The sequence below is a fragment of the Bufo bufo genome, chromosome 3, assembly GCF_905171765.1.
Source record: "Bufo bufo chromosome 3, aBufBuf1.1, whole genome shotgun sequence".
Lineage (NCBI taxonomy): Eukaryota > Metazoa > Chordata > Amphibia > Anura > Bufonidae > Bufo > Bufo bufo.
Window position 1 is genome coordinate 105830095 of NC_053391.1, and position 26579 is coordinate 105856673.

General features: G+C 44.1%; 1 protein-coding gene across 2 annotated transcripts in view; it reads left to right on the forward strand.

Moving 5' to 3' along the window:
• Positions 1 to 8268, forward strand: part of ANKRD13B (ankyrin repeat domain 13B) — a 262079-nt gene extending 253811 nt beyond the window's left edge. For both annotated transcript variants that reach the window (XM_040423447.1, XM_040423448.1), the window contains exons 11-15: positions 44 to 201; positions 484 to 636; positions 993 to 1153; positions 5399 to 5475; positions 7305 to 8268. In XM_040423447.1, coding sequence (XP_040279381.1) covers positions 44 to 201; positions 484 to 636; positions 993 to 1153; positions 5399 to 5475; positions 7305 to 7494 — 739 coding nt within the window. In that variant the 3' untranslated portion in view covers positions 7495 to 8268. The remainder of the gene's footprint in view (positions 1 to 43; positions 202 to 483; positions 637 to 992; positions 1154 to 5398; positions 5476 to 7304) is intronic.
• The last annotated feature ends 18311 nt before the right edge of the window (positions 8269 to 26579 follow it).

Genomic DNA, 26579 nt, shown 5'->3' on the forward strand with positions numbered 1-26579 from the left:
ATAATTGAAGACTACAAGTTTGCCTTTTATCACCCACATTCAGGTTTAAAGCCAAACTCTGGTTGTGTGAAGACCACCCGTTGTCTTTGTCAGAACAGGTGGCACCAATTATTGACCTCATGGCAATAAGCAATACACTTTTTGCTAAACTTCGTGATTTTATAACTCTCAGGCTACCCCCAGGATTCCCTGTCAAAATTGGTAAGTCAATTAGATGCAGTGTTAATGCGGTACCTCAAGCCGTTTTTAACATTTTATTTACAGCTGAATATGGGATGTTCTTCTGATTTTGGCTAGATGCAATGAGATGGGATTCATGTTGAGAAATATCATCTTACTAAATATATATTGAATTACAAAAATAATGAAGTCTTGTTCATGGATGTTGTTTTTGCTACTTGCATTTTTTTTTTTGAACTGATGTTGCAGATCACTTAAAAAAAATATTGGCGTCTGCTTATGTTACATTGTGTTTTCTTCCAGAAATTCCCATTTTTCACATTTTGAATGCACGCATCACTTTCGGAAACCTGAATGGATGTGATGAGCCTGTGTCATCCCTTCGTCAAAGTCCCAGCAGCGAGGCCCCCTCCCCGAGCAGCGACTCCTGCAGTGTTAGCAGCACCAGCTCTATAAGTATGATGCCACAGCAGGGGGAGACGGGACAGAGGGACCCTAACAGTATGTGTCAGATCTCAGCACTGGGGAAGAGGAGGTCCTGGGTAGGGGTGACTAGAGAGAGGATTACCATTAGCTACAGTATGGCTCATGTCACCCATGGATAACATGATCCACCAACATTTCAGATGGCTCCACCAGGCCTCCACCTTCACTGCTTTGCCTGAATACATATACAGAATTGGCTGCTTTTGTAACGGTGCTTTGTGTTGTAAGTGCAATAGGAAAGAGATATCGTAGCTGAGTTGTTAACCTCAGATTCGCTTCTGTGCTATTTTGTGACCTGTATATTATTCGTTTTTGTGAATTTGCAGATTCTGGACGTGGCTGTGAGATGGACCAGTCTTTATTTGAGGCTCCTCGAGGTTACAGCATGGTGGGCAGTTACCGTGAGACCATGCGTGAGGAAGAAGATGACCTACTTCAGTTTGCTATCCAGCAGAGTTTACTAGAAGCTGGAAGTGAATATGACCAGGTAATAAGAGGCCATGGGACCCTCCTACCCATTTAAGATGACAGTCTGCAAAATTTCCCACAGGTTTATCAGTCCATAGATTACATAAAAATGTTAGGGTGTGTTTAGACTTTCAATCACACTAGAATCACAAAAGAAAACCAGAAAATTGAGAAAATGCATGCAGTTGGATAAAATTCAGGCAAATACAGACACCAATCGGTGAAGCTTTAAGGGCTTATGTCTTCCATTGAACTTTATAATAGCTCTGTAAGCCGTAAACTGCTAAGCTCTCTCTAACGTTGACTTCAAGTGGCCGAAATGTTAACGTTATGGGGGCATTTACAATGGCTCTACGTCAGACTTTTGGCGTCAAAATAATCTCAAACTGCATTAAATTTAGGCGGTAGTCAGGGGCGTAACTAGAAGTGACTGGGCCCCACAGCAAATATTTGTAAGGGCCCCTCCAGCGCGCTTCGCACCTCCATCCTCCTGTGTAAACCCCACTCCTTTGGCACAGTGTAGCGGTATACTGTATATTGTGTGGCACAGTGGATCCTATATGTGTATAACATAAACATATTTCATATGAAAACTTACAGTTACTTGACCCTTGGGGATCTCGGACACCACTTCAACACTTGGCCGGGGGCTCGGCGGAGCTGATGTTGTGCTTTATCCTAATGAGAAAGATTTCATTATAAGGATTTGGAGAAGGGGCAGAGGGATAGCAGAGCAGGGAGAGGCTGGTGCTGCTACTAGGGGGTCATACCATGGGGGAGTAATAAAGCCCACTGTAATGCCCCCCCCTTCAGTAGTAATAATTCTCCTTATAATGTGACAGTGCAAAAATACCCCCTTGTAATGCCCCCAGTTGAGCTAATGTCCCCATAGTGCCCCCATAATGTCCCGGTATAAAATACCCCTATATAATGCCCCCAGTAAATTCCCCCAGAGTTCTCCTCTCCCCCCTTCCTGCTAGTGCCCCCCATAATGTACCAGTATAAAATGCCCCAGTAGATGCCCCTCAGTGTCCGGCCTCGGATAGGCTGCCGGCCTAGTGTCCCTCATAATGCCCCCCAATAATGTGCCAGTAAGTTTCCCCATAGATGCCCCCCCATCATGTGCCAGTATCAAGTGCCTCTCTCCCCCCCCCCCACATGTCCCAGTATCATAGTGCCATCTCCCCCCCCATGTGCCAGTATCAAGTGCCTCTCTCCTTTGCACCCCCCATGTGCCAGTATCATAGTGCCAAACCCCCCCATGTGCCAGTATCAAGTGCCTCTCTCTTCCCCCCATGTCCCAGTATCATAGTGCCATCTCCCCCCCCCCAAAAAAAAGTGCCAGTATCAAGTGCCTCTCTCCCCCCCCAATGTGCCAGTATCATAGTGCCAAACCCACCTGTGGCGAAACCAACCTCGCCACTGGGTTTTGGAGGGGCCTGGCTGCTGGCCTCTTGCCCCAGGATTATGGGCCCTCTCATCAGCCAGGCCTCATTTGTTCACAAAGGACTTGAACTAACTTGAACTCCTGGTCTAATTCGTGCCATTTTGGGATGTTAAATGTCTGTGTATTGAAAAGGGTTGTGACATTGTATGTTTAAATGGGGATTTCTGTTCTGTTGTCCCCATATGTGTATTGGTGATTTCCCTTTGTCTTGAGAGATAATTGGATTACTCCTCGGGTGTCTCCAGGGCAGAGAGGAGGAAACCATAATGCATTGTGGGGATGTATTGTCTCTGTGTATCCTGCAGTGCTTCATATCTGTCCTGTGTCACAGTCTTCCTTCTGGTCCCCTAGGGGCGTGTACACCAGATGGGCTGGGTTGTTTTATACCTCCCTGTGGGCGGACCTGTATTTGCAACAACTGTAATAAAAACCAGGCTGGGTGTGCCAGCACCTCAGACCACTGCTTGACCCTCAACACGGAGCCTTGTCTCGTTATTGGGGGGATCCGCTGTATGCGGTTAGAGACTGATTGCCAGGAGTGTAAGCCGATTCCTGTTCGTCTGTTAGCAGCTATTCGTGAGGTTCCAGTTTGGAGTGCTATTTTGTATCCAGTTCGGGAGTTTTGTGTTCTGCAGTAGCTGTGCCTGTCTCTCAGAAAGGGGCATATCGCCTAAACGGATTTTAACCCCTTGTCTGCTGAAACGGTCCGTTACATTACCCATGTGCCAGTATCAAGTGCCAACCCCCCCCCCACATGCCAGTATCAAGTGCCTCTCTCCTCCCCCCCATGTCCCAATATCATAGTGCCATCTCCCCCCCCACAAAAAAAGTGCCAGTATCAAGTGCCTCTCTCCCTCCCCCCCATGTGCCAGTATCAGATGCCAACCCCTCTCCCCCCCATGTGCCAGTATTGGGTGCCTCTCCCCCCCCCCAGGTGCCAGTATCAGGTGCCAACCACCCTCCCCCCCCCAGGTGCCAGTATCAGGTGCCTCTCTCCCCCCCATTTGCCAGTATCAGGTGCCAACCCCCCCTCCCCCCCCAGGTGTCAGTATCAAGTGCCTCTCTCCTCCCCCCCATGTCCCAGTATCATAGTGCTATCTCCCCCCCCCCACAAAAAAAGTGCCAATATCAAATGACTCTCTCCCTCCCCCCCCCCCCTTGTGCCAGTATCAGGTGCCTCTCCCCCACCCATGTGCCAGTATCAGGTGCCAACCCCTCTTCCCCCCATGTGCCAGTATCAGGTGCCTCTCCCCCCCCCCCATGTGCCAGTATCAGGTGCCAACCCCCCCCCCCAGGGGCCAGTATCAGGTGCCAACCCCCCTCCCCCCATGTGCCAGTATCAAGTGCCCCCCGCTTCCCCCATGGCAGTAACAGTCGGGTATTAAAAAAATAAAATAAACACTTCTACCTCCATGTCAGCGATGCGATGCAGCCTCTTCCTGTGTCCCACCATATATGGAGTCAGTGCTTGTATTTCAGAAAAGTTTCTGCTGGGATTCGAACCCACGACCTTCTGTATCAGAGGCAAAGCACCTAACCACAAGACCATAAGAGCTGCCTTGCTGCTGACTGAAAAAATATGAGACTTCTACTGTTATAGCTGGCTAAGTGTACATCTATACACATGACAGCTGCTCATATATAGAGATATAGCAGAGCTGAGTGTGCTGGGACAGCTGTCATATAGAGATATAGCAGTTCTGGGTGTGTTGGGGCAGCTGTCATGTGTATAAATGTACACTTAGCCAGCTATAACAGTAGAAGTCTCATATTTTTTCAGTCAGCAGCAAGGCAGCTCTTATGGTCTTGTGGTTAGGTGCAATGCCTCCTTTATAGCTGTGTGGGTAAATGCTTTGCCTCTGATACACTGATACATTGGAGGTTGTGGGTTCGAATCCCAGACACATCAGGAGACTTTAGGATACAGTAAGATTAGATCACATTAGCGAGGGGGCCTGGTCTGCCGCTGCTGCTGTGAAGGGGCCCTGAACATTAAGACAAGAATCGATATTTAACTAACTTGAAAATAAACTGTCACACATGCTGCCGGGGCGCCTGGCCCCAAAGCAGCTGCTTTCCCGGTAGTTACGCCACTGCCTGGCTGCCTGTGTGCGGTCCAGACGGGCCCCCAGTGACGTAGGGCCCCATAGACGTTGCGTTAAGGCCATCATTTATGTCAGTTTCCTGGCGTAGATTGAAATCTACACCTGCAATGAGCTGATGTAGATTTCAATCTAGGTGCACAGACTGGTGGATGATGCACTTAATTTATGATGTGCCTCGTCATAAATTAAGCACATCCTCAGGAGGCATAGAAATGCTGGTCTTGATAAATATGGCTTTAGAGCTCATATGGAGCTCTGTATCAGAAAACAGAAACGCCTTAGGCCACCTACACATGTGCGGTTTTTCCACGCGGATTCCTGTGCCAAAAAAACACAGCGTAATAGAGTACCAGCAAAGTGTATGAAATTACACAAATCTCATGTGCACTTCGCAGATTTTTCCGTGCGGAAATTGACCTGCATTGCGGACTTCAAAATCTGCAGCATGCTTTTCAATGGAAGGGTGAGATCTGCAAAACCACATCAAATCCACATCAAAAAGGCTGCTAGACATTTTAAGATTTTGGTGCGGATTTGCTGCAGAAACGCACATAAATCCGCACGGAAAATTGTGTGGATCTTATGTGCGTTCACCAGTACTCGTGTGCAGGGTTCCTTACAGTTATACTGTGAACTTACTATCAATGAGCTATACCTGAATGACAACAAAAGTGAATGCAAATCTAAAGATTTCTTTACATCCGCTCTACAGGTGACCATTTGGGAAGCTCTTACAAACAGCAAACCAGGAACTCACCCAATGTCAAATGAAGGTCGGAAAGGAGAAAGGTAGGAATTCAGCACAAACTTACGTGTAAATTAGGAAGATTGGATATTACATTAGGTGGTGGCCTGCTATTCATTATGGGAAAATTTATCATGAGGGGAATTTTTTTAATTAGTTTTCCTTGAGTCTGCATTGTCGTTAGTTGCACCAAATTTTCTTCTACCTCACAGTTTTTTTTTTGCCTTCCTCTGGATCAACTTGCAGGATGACAGGCCGAACTGGATGGACAAATGTCTTTTTTCGGCCTTATGTACTATGTTACTATGTTAAATTTATCGAATGTTGCTAGTTGTTAAAGGGCATTCGTCAGCAGATTTGAAACTAGCTGACCTGTTACATGTGCACTTGCAAGCTGAAGACGTCTGTGTTGGTCCCATGTTCATATGTGCTCGCAGTTCTGAGAAAAATTATGTTTTAATATATGTAAATGAACCTCTAGGAGGAATGGGGGCGTTGTCGTTACACCTAGAGGCTCTGCTCTCTCTGCAACTGCCGCGACTTCTGCACTTTGATCGACTGGGCCAGGCAGTGTAAATGTGGTCACACCTGGCCCTGTCAATCAAAGAGGGCACGGCAGTTGCAAAGAAAGCGGAGCATCTAGGTGTAATAGCACCGTTGCTCCTAAGGGCTCATTTGCATATATTAACATTCCACGTTTCTTAGCAATGCGGGCACGTATGAACATGGGACCAACACAGATGTCTTCAGCTGCCAAGTACACGTGTATCAGGTCAGCCAGTGTCATAGGTACAGATCTGCTGACAGATGCCCTTTAAGTTGTTTTGGTGCAGCTTTAAATATGTCTAGAGATGTTACTCCGTGGTATGAACCATCCCACAAAAAAAAGATAGAACATGTCCTATTCTTGTTTTGGTGCAGCTTTAAATATGTCTAGAGATGTTACTCCGTGGTTTATGCCACCCTTCCCCTGCTGGTATGAACTTGTGATATTTATCTTAAATCTGGCCTACACATCATTAACATAACTAATTACACCCACTTTTCCAAACTGGAGTGAGTGGCATAAATTCACATAAACAATTTTTTTTGTGCAATTAAACCCCAAAAAATCCCAAAAGCCCTCTTTTGGAACTGTTCAAAGACAGAATTCAGGAATGCAGGGTTTTAGGAACCTTTCCCCCCATATGTGCAAGTTACTAGGAATTTTCTTAGCAATACTGTATACAGTACTTACAGTATAGAGGTTCAGGAGCTGAGCCATAAGGAGTCGCTTGGTGTTGTCCTCAGCAGTCAGACTGTAGAGCTGTTTTAGCCGTCCATGTGCCTGGGACATGAAGGAAAAGCTGTGACCATTGGGGATTTATTTCTTAACAAAATAGCAGCTATGAAACCTCCCCAAAACCTGCCCCTCCAATTTTAGCTTCCTAAACCCCTTTGAGTGTAACACGTGCATAGAGGGATGTTGGATTTGAAGGAGTTTTTCTGCAAGTACAACCCCCTTCATAAATATAGCGTCCCTTGCATTCAACAGTGTATACATCTGCCAAAGCTTTATACAGTATGCTTGCATCGTTCTTGAGATAGTAGTGGGTCCCAGAGGTGGGACCCACACCTGTTGGAATTTATAGTATTTCCTATCGATATATCACAAATGTGCCAGATGGGACAACCCCTTTAACCGTAGTCAAATCTGAGTTTTCAGGTGCAGAATCTAATTAGTTTCTTCAAGTCTTGAGGCTTTCAGAATACCCTAATGTGGTATGTTTAGGGTGCAGTGTCCATAAGTGGACATTAAGGTACACACAATAACTAAGTATTTTGCCTTTTGTTTTTACACAATGTCTTTTATTTCTCATTCTTGCCATTTCAGAACTCCCCAGCACACCCAGCGATGCAGTCCCCCACATTCTGTCTCCAGCAACACATTCAGCACTTATCAGGAGCAGCTGCGAATAGCCATGGAGCTCTCAGCCAAGGAGCTGGAGGAGGAGGAAAAGCTGAAGCAGCAGGAAGAGGAAGAGCTGGAAAGAATTCTACAGCTCTCTCTTACTGAAAAATAGCAGGGCATCAACTTTACTAAACAGGCACCCAGGATGTCTACTCAAACTGCCTAAGGGCTCACTTGGGAAGCCACAGATATAGACATATGTATAAGAAAGATTCATCAGGATGAGAAATGGGTGCAGGTGGAGCTTCCTGTTACACACAATGCATTGCAACACGAGCCAGCGGACAGGGGTCACACACCACTGTAGCCTTTGTTGACATGCTCCCTATTCTTTCATATGTAGGAAGTGTCAAGTCAACTGAAGGAAGTCAACTGAACTCGCAGACACTGGGCACAAGCTCAGGTATAGATGTTGACCACCCATCCATTCTACCTTGGATAGGTCTTCCTCTTTGCTGCTGGAGTAGAAATAATAATGCTTATAAAATTGGTGAATTGCAGGTTCTCCAACAGCAAATTGGTTGCGTCCACAGTATGGTACCTCCAGATATCTCTGACGACAGTTACCCAGCAGGAGACTGACTTCATGTATAACCATGGCCTCCATATAGGGCTGTAGTGGATGTGATGAATTCTGTTTGGGTCGTGTTCACAATATATGTTCATTTTTTAATTATCAGGCTCAGTTCTATGTAAGTGGTTCCAGATTATGACAAAAAGTATATTAAATGTGTAGGAGTCTGAATGAAAGGACAAAGAGCAGCTTACCTCCTCTTTCTTCTATTCCCCACAAAGGATGCCATGTTGTTGGATAATGTAAAACAGATTCCACAAGTGAATTACAAATTGGGCTGTTTGATGTAAATTACAATGTTAATAAAGGATCTTTCCCACAATGGACAACTTTGTTTTTATTCATAAAGTGGCAATAAATGTGTTTTCTCTTCCTAAGTAATGATACCACCCAGTCAATGCACAGGTTTATGCTATTTGCCATTCTCATGAAGCAAATAGCACTTAGCCACTAGACGCTATGGATTAGGCCTCATGCACATCTTTTTTTGCGGATCAGATGCAGACCCATTTATTTCAATGGGACCACAATAAATGAGGACAGCCTACCATGTGCTGTCCACATCCTTATGTCCATTCCACCATCCCACAAAAAAAGATAGAACATGTCCTATTCTTGTCCGTCAAAGGAAGAAAAAGAAGTACAGATGTGTCCACACTTAACTGCTCACTTATCTCAACATATCCTGAGATGTTTGTCACCAAATAATGATATATCTAAATTGGATAAATTGCAATACAACGTTCAGACAGCAGGTGGCGCATTGTGTTACTAGCTAATACCTGAACATAAGGTCAAGACCTGGTAATAGAATAACAGTTGTGAAATTTGGCCGGGTTTACATCACGTGATTGTCTTACATTTAAGATATATAAAAAATATATTGTATACATTAAACAAATCCCTCCGACGGATGCTCTTTTTTTTTTTTTTACTGTGCAATGATTACCATATATTTTGACCTGTGCCATTGTTCACTACAATTCTATATGCCGTATACTATGATTTAGATACACTTGATGTCAGTATACAGTGCTAGTCTAGTATTATATTTATTATATGCAAAATAACACACACCAACCACAGTATTATGCAGAGATTATTATATACTTTTAACAGTCCCATTACATGTTACAAATGTACATAATACAATTCAGACACATTGGGTGTCAGTATATACCGCAATTTTTGCATGACATTTAAAATGTTTGCTGAGCTTCTGTATCTTATACTGTTACATAGTGGAAGGAGCAGGGTCCAAGAAGCACAGAGGATTTCAGAGGAGGAGTGTGCTGATCTTGTGGTGGGGTCACAGGCTAAGACTTACATAGTGGAAGGAGCAGGGTCCCCAGAAGCACAGAGTATTTCAGGAGAGGAGTGTGCTGAGCTGTTTATCTAATTCTATCATGTGTGATACAGTCTGCTCAGTGGTGTATCTAATCCTAGCAGGTGTGATACTGTCTATGAAGCTTTTGTATGTATCTGTATAGAGTGTGATACAGATACAGAGATAAGGAGTTCTGCTTTGTGTACATACACTTCCGAGATAAAAGAGGTGGGGGAGGTGCTGCTGCATTTCATCCCCCCCCCCCCCCCATTCCCCTTTTTCACAGAAGAGAGTTTTCTGTCCAGATGTGATGTGTGTAGTGAAAAATATATATATATAGCGCCACCATATTCCTCAGCGCTTTACAATTCAGAGGGTTCATGTGCAAAACAGAAGATATCACAAAGTTACCAGCTAGTATACAACTGAAACACTAGGAGTGAGGACCCTGCTCGCAAGAGCTTACAATCTATGAGGAAGTAGGGGTGACACAAAAAATGTGTGAATGCGTCACCTCCAGACTGACTTCTGACCATTCTTTTCAAAGTTATGTATTCATCAGCTGTCACTTATCATCTCTGCGTTCAGGAAACTCTCAGCATCGTCTATATTGTGCATGTTTCATGCAGCTCTCGCCCAATAGAAGTGAATTGGGCTTGCAAAAAAAATGGACGGCATCTGGATACACATACTCATCTAATCCTATAATGTGTGATACTGTCTGCTGAGCTATGTATCTAATTCTATCATGTATGATACTATCTGCTGAGCTATGTATCTAATCCTATCATGTGTGATACTGTCTACTGAGCTGGGTATCTAATCCTATCATGTGTGATACTGTCTTTTGAGCTATGTGTCTAATCCTATCCTGTGTCATATAGTCTGCTGAGCTGTGTATCTAATCCTACCATGTGTGATACTGTCTTTTGAGCTATGTTTCTAATCCTGTCATGTGTGATACTGTCTGCTAAGCTGGAAGCTGGGTATCTAATCCTATCATGTGTGATACTGTCTGCTAAGCTGGGTATCTAATCCTATCATGTGCGATACTGTCTGCTGAGCTGTGTATCTAATCATTATCCTGTGTCATATGGTCCGCTGAGCTGTGTATCTAATCCTACCATGTGCGATACTGTCATTTGAGCTATGTATCTAATTCTCTCATGTGTGATATTCAACACTTTTATAGGGTTCTCAGTGATCTGGCCATGCTTCTAAAAATTCCTCTCCACAATGAAGGGGGGAGAGAGAGTGAACCCCGTCCCCTGCAAGTGATAGTACAGACAGGGGAGGGGCAGATGTGTTTCTGGATTTCTCTGAGACTGGGGGTAGTAGTCAGATGTTGGGAGGTGTGAAAACAAGCTGAGGCATTCTCTCCTCCTGGATTTGCTTCAACTGTCCGTATCTTCTGTGCTCCTATAAAATGAATGGGTCTGTATGCAATCCAGAACAAATGCAGATCAAACACTGACCAAAAATTCGGTCATGTGAATGCACCCTAACAGTGTCATGTATCCATTGATCCCCCTCAAGTGTCTATATATATTTAATGGTTCCAGTGTATAACGCTCCTCCGTTTCCACAAGTAGTGCCAGTATATAATTCTCCTCATATTGTGTGCATTGCCAATAAATACAGTGGGATGCGAAAGTTTGGGCAACCTTGTTAATCGTCATGATTTTCCTGTATAAATCGTTGGTTGTTACGATAAAAAATGTCAGTTAAATATATCATATAGGAGACACACACAGTGATATTTGAGAAGTGAAATTAAGTTTAGTGGATTTACAGAAAGTGTGCTATAATTGTTTAAAGGGTTTCTACCACTTCGTTTGGACATATTTAGCTGTCAGACACTAGCGATCCGCTAGTGTCTGCTCTACCAAACATTGCTATTATAATAGCTTTTTGTGAAGCCATTTCCATAAAAAATGAACTTTTATCGATATGCTAATGAGCCTCTAGGTGCTATGCGGGCGTCTTTTCAGCACCTAGAGGCTCGGTGTACCTTCACAAAATGCCGCCCAGCGCGTCCCTCCAGCCCGCCCATCTCCTCTGGAATGCGATCCTCCCTCTGAGTCAGCGGACGAATTCTCGCGCATGCGCCGTGCGCGTCTATCTTCGGCGCAGGCGCAGTTAATGTCTGACCGCTTTCTGCACAGACATCTCCACTGCGCCGATGACGTCATAGTGCTCCGAGGAACAGGCGCAGTGGAGATGTCGCCTGCGCCGAAGACAGACGCGCACGGCGCATGCGCGAGAATTCGTCCGCTGGCTCACAGGGAGGATTGCATTCCAGAGGAGATGGGCGGGCTGGAGGGACGCGCTGGGCGGCATTTTGTGAAGGTACACCGAGCCTCTAGGTGCTGAAAAGACGCCCGCATAGCACCTAGAGGCTCATTAGCATATCGATAAAAGTTCGTTTTTTATGTAAATGGCTGCACAAAAAGCTATTATAATAGCAATGTTTGGTAGAGCAGACACTAGCGGATCGCTAGTGTCTGACAGCTAAATATGTCCAAACGAAGTGGTAGAAACCCTTTAAACAAAATTAGGCAGGTGCATAAATTTGGGCACTGTTGTCATTTTATTGATTCCAAAACCTTTAGAACTAATTATTGGAACTCAAATTGGCTTGGTAAGCTCAGTGACCCCTGACCTACATACACAGGTGAATCCAATTATAAGAAAGAGTATTTAAGGGGGTCAATTGTAAGTTTCCCTCCTCTTTTAATTTTCTCTGAAGAGTAGCAACATGGGGGTCTCAAATGACCTGAAGACAAAGATTGTTCACCATCATGGTTTAGGGGAAGGATACAGAAAGTTGTCAGAGATTTCAGCTGTCTGTTTCCACAGTTAGGAACATATTGAGGAAATGGAAGACCACAGGCTCAGTTCAAGTTAAGGCTCGAAGTGGCAGACCAAGAAAAATCTCGGATAGACAGAAGCGACGAATGGTGAGAACAGTTAGAGTCAACCCACAGACCAGCACCAAATACCTACAACATCATCTTGCTGCAGATGGAGTCACTGTGCATCGTTCAACCATTCGGCGCACTTTACACAAGGAGATGCTGTATGCGAGAGTGATGCCAAGGAAGCCTTTTCTCCGCCCACAGCACAAAAAGTGCTGCTTGCGGTGGGCTAAAGCACATTTGGACAAGCCAGCTTCATTTTGGAATAAGGTGCTGTGGACTGATGAAACTAAAATTGAGTTATTTGGCCATAACAAGGGGCGTTATGCATGGAGGAAAAAGAACACAGCATTCCAAGAAAAACACCTGCTACCTACAGTAAAATATGGTGGTGGTTCCATCATGCTGTGGGGCTGTGTGGCCAGTGCAGGGACTGGGAATCTTGTCAAAGTTGAGGGACGCATGGATTCCACTCAGTATCAGCAGATTCTGGAGACCAATGTCCAGGAATCAGTGACAAAGCTGAAGCTGCGCCGGGGCTGGATCTTTCAACAAGACAACGACCCTAAACACTGCTCAAAATCCACTAAGGGATTTATGCAGAGGAACAAGTACAACATTCTGGAATGGCCATCTCAGTCCCCAGACCTGAATATAATAGAAAATCTGTGGTGTGACTTTGTCCATGCTCGAAAGCTATCAAACCTGAATGAACTAAAGATGTTTTGTAAAGAGGAATGGTCCAAAATACCTTCAACCAGAATCCAGACTCTCATTGGAACCTGCAGGAAGCGTTTAGAGGCTGTACTTTCTGCAAAAGGAGGATCTACTAAATATTGATTTTATTTCTTTTTTGTGGTGCCCAAATTTATGCACCTGCCTAATTTTGTTTAAACAATTGTAGCACACTTTCTGTAAATCCAATAAACTTCATTTCACTTCTCAAATATCACTGTGTGTGTCTCCTATATGATATATTTAACTGACATTTTTTATCGTAACAACCAACGATTTATACAGGAAAATCATGACGATTAACAAGGTTGCCCAAACTTTCGCATCCCACTGTATATATTGCCCATCCTGTATTGCCAATAGAGGATTCCCCCCGCAAAACAGACAAGAATAGGACAGGTTCTATATTCTTGGTGGGGCCAGGGAACAGACATTCAGATGCAGGCAGCACATGGTGTTGTCCACTGAAATGAATGGGTCCTCAAAAAACGGGGATCAGATGCAGACCAAAAATATGGTCATGTGAATGCACTAAGGCTAAATTCACATGGAGTTTTTTGGATGAGGATTTGAAGCAGACCTGCCTACAGGATTTTCAGCCAAAGTCAGAATTGGATTGGAAAGGAATTAGAAATATAAAGGAAGGATTTATACTTCTCCTTCCTGCTGCATCCACTTCTGGCTTTGGCTGAAAATCAGCTGTGTTTTGCCCTGGTATGTCAGCATTTAGCCTTACAGCTTCTCACAACTTTCCTATGATCTAACTCTAAGTGTCCAGGCCTCATAATTACTGCTTATGTCAACGTTCCAGTCTCCATTCCCTGTGTCTTTATCACCTGTTTGTTTTCTCTGATTATTCAGCTTGTATTCAGCTGTTCTTTGATTAGTCCCTGATTAAGGGAAATACAGCCCCTCCTCTATTGTTCACACCTAGAAGTGTAAATGTAAGGCTTTAGTTCTTCTGAGACATTGGTCTTCATCCAAAATGGAAAGTGCACAAAATCTAATTATACCAGAATTGTAACAAATGAAATATTCACTGCAAACAATGTCTCTGCTTCCCACAACTATTAACCCTATTTTCCTGCACTACCTAAAACGCCCTAAAACCCCTGCACCCAGCAAGGAACTTCTTATCTCTCCTTCCATCTGACCTCCTGCTCAGATCTGTACCTTAACATAAAACCTTTCTCTCTAGAGGAAATTTTTAAAATGAAAGAGACAGGAAAACCTGGGAATTTAAAATGAGCCACTGTTTAACATAATTCTCACCTCCCTCAGTTCCACTCCCAACCCTTAGAATTAGATACACGGCTCAGCAGACAGTATCACACATGATAGAATTAGATACATAATTCAGCAGGCAGCATCACACATTATAGGATTAGATACCCAGCTCAGCAGACAATACCACATGATATGATTAGATACACAGCCTAGCAGGCAGTATCACACATAATAGGATTAGATACACAGCTCAGCAGACAATATCACACATGATATGATTAGATACACAGCTCAGCAGACAGTATCACATATGATAGGATTAGATACGCAGTTCAGCAGTGTCACACAGGATAGGATTATATACATAGCTCAGCAGACAGTATCACACGTGATAGAATTAGATGCACGGATCAGCAGGTAGTATCAAACATGATAGAATTAGATACACAGCTCTGCAGACAGTATCACACAGGTCAGGATTAGATACACAGCTCAGCAGACACTATCACACAGAATAGGATTAGATACGGAGCTCAGTAGACAGTGTCACACAATATAGGATTAGATACACAGCTCAGCAAGCAGTATCACACATTATAGGATTAGTTACACAGCTCATCAGACAGTATCACACATGATATGATTATATGCACGGATCTGCAGACAGTATCACACATGATATGATTAGATACCCAGCTCAGCAGGCAGTATCACACATGATAGGATTAGATGCACAGCTCGGCAGGCAGTATCACACATGATAGGATTATATACATGGCTGAGCAGACAGTATCACACATGATAGAATTAGATACACAGCTCAGCAGACAGTATAACACATGATAGGATTAGATACAGGGTTGAGCAGACAGTTTTACACATGATAGAATTAGATGCACAGCTCAGCAGACAGTATCATACATGATAGAATCAGATACCCAGTTCAGTAGACAGTATCACACATGATATGATTAGATACACAGCTCAGCAGGCAGTATCACACATAATAGGATTTGATACGCAGCTCAGCAGACAGTATCACACATAATGTTTGGATTTAGTGTTCCTTTATTCTCATGTGTTTGACTTTCGCACACTTAACATTTTCAGCTGGGTCTGCCGATAAATATCTCATATCTGAGGCAAGCTTCTCTGTTCTATAAACAGAAGAAAAAGCAGCTTGAGCAATAAGCTAAACGTGGAGCACTCACCACCCAGTGGTTGTGATGCGTATTACAGTCATTTAGAGTTTAGTTACAGTCTAGCGATATTATGTTGTTTTGCTTTCAGGACAAAATTTATACCACTTCCAGTTTGGAGATTAGATAAGACTGGACACATCTGTAGCAGCACTAACAAATCTGTGTATTAAGTCTCTATGGTGTTGGTGCCCGCAGTGTTGGCTTGAGAAAGACCAGTTAGGTTGAAAGGTCGCCATTTTTTGGTGAATAAACCAGCATGGATTGAGGACCTGGGAGTGCAGCAGTTTTATTTGATTCATTCTCTATTCTTGTCCATATCGCACATGAACATTTTCTATGGTTATCCAGTACCAGTGTGCCACCATTTCATTGCTATTTTACCAGTCGTGCTTGATACCCTGTGTCTTGGTTTGGATTTCCTTCCTGTTAGTGTGCAGAAGATTCCCCGGCCATTATGCAGAATCCCAGGAGGAGTGAATGGAGGATGGGAGTAGTGGTTTTGGCTCCCCGGGGCCGTGCAGGGACTGGAGGGTGCATCTTTTCTTCCCTCGGGACACGCCCTGGCATTTGGCTCCTGCCTGGTATTGGTTGGGGTGCCCTTCACGTTGGATAATTTGCTAGGTGCAAGGCAGGACCGACAGATATTGGAGACAATGATCAGACTCATTAGTTGCAATAAATAAAGTCTCTCTCTTTACGAAGTTGATGATAGGGGTAGTATTACAAATAGCAGCAAGGCACAGTTCCACAGTATACCACAATGCAATAGTCTCTCAATATCAGAGCATGTACAGGAACAATGGTGGTGGTTATAATACTCCCCTCTCTCTCTAAAGAACACTTTGCAGTCTCTCAGCAGAACCACATGCAATAAGTTTCTTATTAAGTTCTTCTGCAGTTCCTAGAATTAGGGGTGCAGAACTGAGACAGCGGTGGCCAATCCATCTGAAAGCCTTTCTGCTTAAAGAAGCACTTGTTTTTTTAATTTTTTATTTTACATATATTACTAACTACCAATATTCTAGCAGAGTAATTTGTTTCACCCTTAATCAGGTAAGATTCATTAGGAAAACCATATTGGAGGGGAGAAGGAATCACGATGGCTGCCAACCCACAAATTACACAACAAATAAAACAGGTATACACAAGGCATACACAAGAGCCTGTCTTATTCTTTATTAATGGCTTATCCTGAACAATATAGGCAAAGAAAAAAAATCAAGGAGTGCTTCTTCACACAAGGTTCACAACACTTTGCTGTATGAAGCTTAAATAGCCTCCTTAGATGTCTGGTCTTTTTCTTTTCAGGGGTACCTGGACGTAAGGTTGCTTCCATGGTAATTGTAGGCTTATAGACTTGGATTCTCTGAACTTGTGCTTAGCTGTGCAGGAGCTGTAACAGACACATCTTCTCCCTTGAGACACATGTTCTCCCTTGCATTGCTCAGACTAGACTCCTCTTAACACTAACTTGTCAGGTGGCAGACCTGGTCCATCCTCTGACAACCTAACACAGTTTGGCAAGTTGTTAACCATTTTTTGTCCATATTGTGCCATTAAGTGCATATACATAACAAATTACAACATTTAACTAACAAAAATAGCATTAACTTTGTTAATAGTAGTTAACCCTTTGCAGTAGTCCTTTCTAGGGCACTGCAGTTACAGCTCTCCATCTACTATGCAAAAGAAGGTACTTAATTGGGTCATGGTAGATTTTCTTAATTTTGCCTTCCTTCCCTTTAAAAAATACTTAGGCTACTTTCACATCTGCAGCATGTAATTCGGTAGGCTGTTCCGGAAGAGAACAGCCTGCCGGAATTCTCCAGATCCGACACTGCCGGATGTAACTGTGTTGGCCCCCTTAAGTATAATGTGGTCCAGAGGAGATCTGGTTGCATTCCAGCAAAAATGCCAAGAATCGGCCGGACACCAACCTCTGCCAGAACTGGCAGCTGGGAAAGTAGCTTTAGGGTCTATTCACACGACCGTAGTGTACTGCGGATCCGCAAATTGCGGATCCACAATACACCCGGCCGGCACCCCTCATTGAACTGCTTATTCTTGTCCGCAATTGCGGACAAGAATAGGACATGTTCTATTTTTTTGCGGAGCCGCAGCCTGGAAGTTCAGGGCTGAAGCCTGGAAGTTCAGGGCCGCGTTCCGGAAATGCGTATGCGGAGAGCACATAATGTGCTCTCGGCATCTCCTCCGGCCCCATAGAGAATGAATAGGTCCGCACCCGTTCCCGATATTGCGGAATGGATACGGACCCATTTGCGAACGTGTGAATGGACCCTTACGCTGCAGTATTCAAGGACTTTTTTCCATCTTTGTGACAAGCAGAGCCAGATGCCATTTCTCGTCTCTGTACATGCAGGATTCCAGTGTAAAGATGATGATGAGCAGGTTACAGGATAATGGCAATAAGTAATGCACAAAAAAACTTGCAGCAAATTCAACTTTACTGTACACATTTACATGTTGTTTTTCTACACCGGAGAGCATGGCAGATTTAAAAGGTTTTATCCAACATATTAACAGGTACATGCTTAACGGTTGCAGCACTCAATGTAGGGGTACATTACTTGTGGCGGTTTCACTCTCTTAAAAGCACAGTCATTGTAGCCATAAACACTATAGTTCTAAGGGGCAATGATCCAGGGGCAATATAATAGGCCTCCTGGCCTAAAGTGGCTTAGCTCAAAGTCTCCTCTCTCCTTGAGCTTGTCACATTTGTCTGGGCATCTATCCTTACACTGCTCCAGTGTTACCAAGGGCTAATGCACAGACTAGGGTGTCCAGCAGCCTCTCCATGGCATGGGACAACTGCCACTGCAGACCATCTCCATCACGTGACTTCCTCTCTTTCCATGCATGTCCTGTTCCCCTTATTGTGAAGAATAATTCGACAGGTAGTTTACTCGCCCTTCAATCACCACACTGTTAAAGTTCCGGTAACTTGTTTAATGTGTATGATCAAAAGAAGGTAAAACTGTGAATACAGACAAAGCATAGTATCAGACCATACATGCAATGCAGGAGTGTGGATTATTACAATAACGCATACATCAAAGAACAGTGATGCATAAGAATACACTATGGAGCATCTGACATAAAATGCGTCTGCAGATGAGAGAACTATAGCATCATGGCAACTACACAGATCTAGGAGCATGTGACAGGAATCTACTAACATAGATTAGCTAATACCTAACTATAAAGCTCTAACATAATGCATGTATACAACAAAATATGCATCCTACACTGCAGATATAAGTAAATGATAAGGTTTGACATACCAACGATGCTTGGATGGCGTGGATGAAGGATAGATGCATGTGGATGCAACAGTACAGTGTGAATCTAGGAAATATGGCTGCTGGAATAAAGAACAACCTGCTTCCTGATCACAGAGAGTCTACTTCCTGCAGTATCACATGACCTCAGGACAGAACAGAAAAGAACAAAGCAGTCTTAAAGGTGTCCACTAGGGGGAGCAGAATTCAGCAATGTAGATTAACATAATCTGGCTGTGGACAGACAGCACACTCCCCGCCTGGTATCTGTTAGAGATACCACAATTTACCAGACCACCGAAAGTTACTCTGAAGGAGATAAGAGCAAGACAAGTTCTGTTACTGGTCTAATGAACAAAGCTGAACTTCCTTCTGTGTTTACTCTCACCTCTACCTTACGGACCCTACCATCATCGTGAGGGAAGGTCTTTGTCACTCGACCCATAGGCCACTTAATCTGCTTGGTTTGGTGGTTTTTCAGAAGCACGATGTCACCCTGCTGAACATTAGGCCTGTCTGCCTGCCACTTCTTTCGTTCCTGGAGAGTAGCCAAATACTGTTTGTACCATTTGTGCCAAAAGTCTTTAGCCAGGCTTTGGACCTGTCTCCACTGTCGTTTGTAGAGGTCTTTACTATCAAATGTTTCGGACAACACTGGATAAGGTGCAATCTTTTGAGTTATTAAGGTTGCTGGAGTAAGGATTTGTGGATCTTCAGGATCTGTTGAGACTGGTATCAACGGTCTTGAGTTTACAATAGCAGTCACTTCTGCCATCAAAGTAACTAGCACCTCATGAGTAAGCCTTGAAGGTTGTTGCAAAAACATGGAGTCTAGTATCCTCTTGGTGATTCCAATCATCCTTTCCCACACTCCTCCCATGTGGGAAGCGAAAGGGGGGTTAAAAATCCAAGATACTTCTTGCCTTGAAAGAAAACTCTCTACCTTTTCATCATTGAGGTTAGAGGAGATTTTGAGTTCATGGCAAGCACCTACGAAGTTCGTTCCTCTGTCTGATCTGATTGTTTTGACTGGGCCACGAATAGCAAAGAACCTTCTCAAGGCATTTATGAAACTTGAGGCATCCATGGATTCTACAATCTCTATGTGGATGGCACGGATGCTGAGACAGGTGAAAAGAACTGCCCAACTCTTGCTGTTGGCTTCACCTCCACGGGTACGTCTGGAGCAAACCAACCAAGGACCAAATACATCCAGGCCGATGTGAGTGAATGGAGGATCTGTGCTAAGTCTGTCAGGTGGTAAGTCTGCCATTTTCTGTGTTTCACAGGTCCTTCTGAGCTTCCGGCAAATAACACATTTGAAGATAAGACTGGAAACGTTCCGCTTAGCTCCCAAAATCCAATACCCCGCTGTACGAATAGCTCCTTCTGTAATGTGTCGTCCTTGGTGCTGTGACTGGATATGGTAGTGACGGGTTATGAGGGTGGCAATGTGGTGTCGACCTGGGATAATGACTGGGCTTTTCTCATCGTGCCCAAGATCTACATTGCGTAGACGTCCACCTACTCTTAGTAGCCCATCTACATCTATGAAGGGATCTAAAGCTCTAAGCGAACTGTCATTGGGGATACTCTTTTTCTCTTGAATACAGAGGATCTCTCTAGGAAATGTTTCTCCTTGCACATTTTGGAGGACGATTATTCTGGCTTTCTTGAGGAACTCAATAAGATGCGGTCCTGTACAGAGATGCCAACCATTACAGTTTTCAGGATGTTTTTCTGCCTTTACCTTGTAAAGTTGTGTAATGTGGATGAGACGTGCGACAGCTCGTGTCAAAGTATTCCAGCTAGAGAATCTGCAAAAACGTTCAGATCCAAGTCTCTTCTCTCTATATACAGTGCTTAATGTTGTCACCTCAGGACGGATGTCTGTATCAGTCGTTGGATCAACGAGGTCAAAGGCCTCAGTCTCAGTCTTTTCGGCTGGCGAATTTGAATGAAGTAGGAATGTTGGCCCTGTAAGCCACATTGAGTCTTGTAGATGTGCTGTTGATACTGATCTGGTGGCGAGATCTGCTGGGTTATCCTTTGTCGGCACGTAATGCCATTGCTTTGGGATTGAACATCTTCTTATCCTCTGAACACGATTACTGACGAATACATAAAATCTTCTTTCCTCGTTGTAAATGTAGCCCAGAACGATTTTACTATCAGTGAAATAGCTAACAGTGTCAATGTTCAAGTCAATTTCTGTGGTAATGAATTCCGCAATGTCCACAGCAAGGACCGCTGCGCTAAGCTCCAGCCGTGGGATCGTGAGTTCTGGCCGTGGAGTTAGTTTTGCCTTTCCTAAGACGAACCCAATGTGAGCTCCTCCTTGAGCATCAACAACCTTTAAGTAGGCTACTGCTGCTATTGCCTGGACAGAGGCATCTGAGAATACACAGAGCTCTTTATACTGAGCATTAGAGCAGGAAATTGATACATAAGGTCTGGATACCTCAACGTGTCTCAACTTCTGTAGGGATTCTCTCCAATCTTCCCACTGCTGTTTCTTCTCTTCAGGTAGGGGTGCATCCCAATCTTGACTATCTGCAGTGAGATTACGAAGAAGACCTTTTCCTCTAATGGTGACTGGTGCAGCTATACCTAGAGGATCATATACACTGTTCACGGTAGAGAGGACTCCCCGACGAGTGAAAGGTCTTTTCTCTTGTGATACTTGGAATGTCAAAACATCTTTTTTGAGGTCCCAGCTAATGCCAAGGCTTCTCTGAATGGGTAATGCATCAGCACTAAAATCAAGATCCCTTAAGTCACTTGCCCGATCTTCTGAAGGGAAGGCCATCATGACTTCTCTGCTGTTTGATGCTAGCTTATGTAGGTGAAGGTTGGAACATGCCAGCATCTCTCTTGTTCTCTTCAATAGGTTGATGGCTTGTGTTGCAGTTGGCACAGATTTTAGTCCGTCATCAACATAAAAGTCTCTTTCTACAAATTCTCTTGCATCTGCACCAAACTGTCTTTCTCTTTCGTATGCTGCGAGTTTGAGGCCAAAAATGGCTACTGCTGGTGAGGGGCTGTTGCCAAAAATATGCACTTTCATCCGCCATTCGATGATGTCTTCTGCTGGGTTATTATCCTTATGCCAGAAGAATCTTAAAAAGTTCCTATCTTCAGGTCTAACCAGGAAACAATGAAACATTTGGCCAATGTCGGCCACAAAGGCAATAGCATCCTTTCGAAAGCGAAGTAATACTCCTAAGAGATTGTTGTTGAGGTCTGGACCCTTCAAAAGGATGTCGTTCAGGGATATCCCACCACACTGGGCACTTGAATCAAAGACTACTCTGATTTGCAAGGGTTTCTTCGGGTGGTACACCCCGAACAGAGGTAGATACCAGCATTCTTCTTCTATGTCAAGGGGTGGCGCTACTTCACAATGGCCATTCTGTATCACTTTCTCCATGAAAGCAAAGAAATGTCTTTTCATGTCGGGCTTCTGTTTAAAGGATTTTTGAAGAGACCTGAATCGGTGCAAAACCTGTGTCTTGTTATTTGGAAGGCGTTGTCTATGTGTTTTAAAAGGTAGCGGAGCAACCCAGCTGTTGTCTTCGTCCCTGTAGAAGCCTCTCTTCATTATCTCCAGGAAAGCAAGCTCACTGCGAGAAGGAGCCATTTTATCATCTTCTTTGGTAATTTCAAAGGCTTTGTGGCCAAGACAGTTTTCCATACAAGAGGAATTCGAGATGGATGAGGCCTGCAGGGTCAAGGGAATGCCGGTATTGAAGCTTTCCTTCACAGCAAAGAAGTTTGGGCAAGGTGTGAACAGCGATCCCCGGCTATTATCTAAGATGTTGGTATAGAGGCTATGCACGGTGTCTGGTCTGTGGACACCACCTAGACATACATTGCCCACTATTACCCACCCTAGGTCTAATCTTTGGGCGTAAGGAGAGTCGTTTGGCCCATTAATCTGGTCCCTGACCTTGTGGATCCTAATAATATCTCTGCCTAGCAACAGGAGAATGGAGGCATTAGGATCAAGCTCAGGTATCTGAGTGGCTATTTGCCTCAGATGTGTATGATGACGTGCAACCTCTGGGGTAGGGATCTCTGATCGAACATTTGGGATTTCATCACATTCTATCAGCGTGGGTAGTGGAACGGACACTTGTCTGTCAAGGGATTCCAACTGGAAGCCATGTACCATTCTCCCAGTAGTGTTGATCACTCCCGCACATGTCTTGAGAGAATAGGGCAATTGGTGACCTTTTGACCCAAAAAGCTCAAACAACTCTGGTCTTGCCAAAGATCTATTGCTCTGGTCATCTAAGATTGCATAAACTTTGGTAGCTCTTTCCCTATGCCCTTTAGGGTACACATTGACCAAGCAGATTTTTGAACATGACCTGCCCTGAAGATTTTCTCTACAAACTTCAGTACACATAGCTGACACATCTGCTGATAAGCTACTTTCCTGTCCCTCCCCGCCATGCTCTACCCCTGTTTCAGCTTTCACAGTCCATGGTGCGGGACCAGGATGCATAGCGGACACATGCTTATTGCTATTGCATTCTGTACAACAGATAGTCTTATCACAGTCCTTTGCAAGATGTGAAGTAGATGCACAACAATGATAGCAAACATTATTTTGCTTCAGGAAGGCCTTTCTTTCAGTTAAAGGTTTTACCCTGAAGCTACGACATTCATACAAAGGATGAGGCTTGCGATGAATGGGGCAACCTTGGGTAAGATCCGCAGTCTTGGGACGGGCAGGCTCTTTCTGTGATGGTGTACCTGTATAAGTCTCAGTCTTGTGCACTGAGACAGAGGTTCTATGAGTAGTATTCTTGTGATGGTGTTTCTCTAGTCTCCAACCATCAGAGCTTTGAGGGGACAGGATGAACCCTGGATCATTACGCATCTTTGCTTGTTGTGTGACAAAACTCACAAAGAAAGAGAATGGTGGGAAAGACACCCGGTGCAGTTCTTTATATCTGGAGCCCTGAGTCATCCACCTCTCTTGTAGGGAAATTGGCAATTTTTGAACAATGTTGCTTATACCCCTAGCTGTATCAAGAATGGCTAGACCTGGAAAGTCACCTTCTTCCTTTGCAGCTTGCAGTTCCATTAACAGGTCTCCTAACTCTCTAAGCCTGGGATGGTCTTTGCTGGAGATTTTCCCAAAGCTGTCTACTCTATTCCACAGGCAGTCCTCTATAATCTCAGGAGCCCCATAGCACTCATCAAGTCTCTGCCATGCCATCTGCAAACCCTTTCTGGAGTCATTCACATGTACAGCTTGTATGCGTTTCACTTGCTTGCATGACTCAATGCCTAACCATCTCACCAGAAGATCTATTTCTTCTTTGTAAGAGAAATTAAGATCTGTTATAGCATTTCTGAATGAAGCCCGCCAAGCCCTATAGTTTTCTGGCAGATCATCAAACTGCACAAGTCCCTTTGAAATAATTTCTCGTCTTGCCATATATCTTACCAGATCCGACGTGACTTGGTTGTGAGCTGGAGAGTCTGGGTAGCGATTAACTGGTGGTATCATTCTTGCATCTGATGAGCAAGTATAAATTCCTTTTTCCACTGGAGGCATAGGATAGCTGTAGCAGTCAGGTGGATCTATGCAGTGGTGTGGAGTGTCAAGTCGCTTGCTGTCCATCGCAGGGTCTTCCCTGAAGATCTGACCGCTGGAGTTTCTCATTGGAGGGGCATAAAATGATAGGTCTGCAGTGAAGGGAGGGTCTTGACAAGAGGCGTTCTGCTGCTGTGAACTTGTCTGAAGTGGAAAGCGTGTGCTGCTGTGTGGGTACTTGTTTCCATCTTCTGAGATTGGATCAGGTTGATGGAGTATCTGTGAATGTTCTCTCACATATTCTTCAGTACGCTGTATAGCAGTTTCTTGCTTTAAGTCAAGCTGGATGTCTTGTTTGTCGCTTGTGTCATCATCCGTTTCTAATGCAGCCTCTAATACTTGTGCTTTTGCAGTTGCTGCAGCTGCTGACTTTTTCAAACTGAGTACTTCTAGTGAAGCTTCTATACGTGCCTTTTCTTGCTTTATCTTTGCTTCTTCTTCTGCAAATACTATTTGTGCTTTCATGGCCTCTGCTTCGGCTCTGGCTAGCGCTGCTGCTTCAGAAGCACGAGATCGATGTGAGAGTCTGGATGAGCGTGACACTCTGGATCTGGTCTTCTGTGAAACTTCAGACATCTTTGTGTTGCTAGGTGTGGGTCTGTGTGAGACAGTAACTTCAGTCCCTCTGAAGTAGAAGCTGTGGCTGCACTGCGATGCTGTGTAGTGCTGCTGTACACGGATTAAGCGCTGATCATGCTTGCATTGCTCTATCGGATTCAAGGGCCGTCTCCGTTAAAGCAGTTGTTTTACTGTCCTGTTCCCCTTATTGTGAAGAATAATTCGACAGGTAGTTTACTCGCCCTTCAATCACCACACTGTTAAAGTTCCGGTAACTTGTTTAATGTGTATGATCAAAAGAAGGTAAAACTGTGAATACAGACAAAGCATAGTATCAGACCATACATGCAATGCAGGAGTGTGGATTATTACAATAACGCATACATCAAAGAACAGTGATGCATAAGAATACACTATGGAGCATCTGACATAAAATGCGTCTGCAGATGAGAGAACTATAGCATCATGGCAACTACACAGATCTAGGAGCATGTGACAGGAATCTACTAACATAGATTAGCTAATACCTAACTATAAAGCTCTAACATAATGCATGTATACAACAAAATATGCATCCTACACTGCAGATATAAGTAAATGATAAGGTTTGACATACCAACGATGCTTGGATGGCGTGGATGAAGGATAGATGCATGTGGATGCAACAGTACAGTGTGAATCTAGGAAATATGGCTGCTGGAATAAAGAACAACCTGCTTCCTGATCACAGAGAGTCTACTTTCTGCAGTATAACATGACCTCAGGACAGAACAGAAAAGACCAAAGCAGTCTTAAAGGTGTCCACTAGGGGGAGCAGAATTCAGCAATGTAGATTAACATAATCTGGCTGTGGACAGACAGCACAATGCATGAGTGATATGGCATTTCCCAAGCCCCATGCAAAGTTATGTCAGGGGGCCACCATCACACCACTAAGCTCCGCTAAGCTATGCCCCCATTGCATCGCTAAGCTTCGCTCCATTTGCCTGCTAAATCCCACTCTCAACTTAGTAGTGCAGCATATTCAGTTCTACTGCTGTTCTATAGCCGAGAAGAGCCCCCACAAGCTCCTATGTAGCTGAAATCGCTAGGACAGGTGGAATGTCCACTCCTGGTTTCGTTGTTTCCTTCAGTCAACAACGTGTGGCCAGCAGAGGGCCACTTGATCTCCAGGTCAAGTCAGGTACTGCTCTCATGCTCTGTAAACTCCTTTTGCTACTTCCCTGCCTCATCCCTCACCAGGATATGTTAGTACATCTGCACCTGCTAAACATGGGCCTTCTTCCATTGCACCCCCTTCAGTGGCGGATTATATGCTGCATGAGCTGCTCTTATGCAACCTTTGGCAGCCTCAATGCTGCTGTCACGGACGTACCGAGACATAAGGACATTCCCGCGACAGGTGCCAGGAGATCTGTGAGATTGTAAACATGTGGTTTGATCTGACATGTTTTCCTTTTGGATCAATTGACGTCTGTGTTGTTTCTGGTACTTGCCACACCTTCTTTCCCCAGGTGTGGCTATTTTACCTTCTCTATTTATTGTTGTTTTTCCTACTATGCTTTGCAGTTTATAGCGTCTGTTGGACTTGTGGTTAGCTTGTGTTTGGTTCTCGACTGAGTTTTTGGTGCTACGAAAGCTTCATTGAAGATAAGTGTTTCCTTTCCATTTTGTATTTTGTTTATATATATGTATGTGTTGTCTTTCCCTGTTGTTTGTCATTAAGCCTGAGGTAGACTCCAGTTC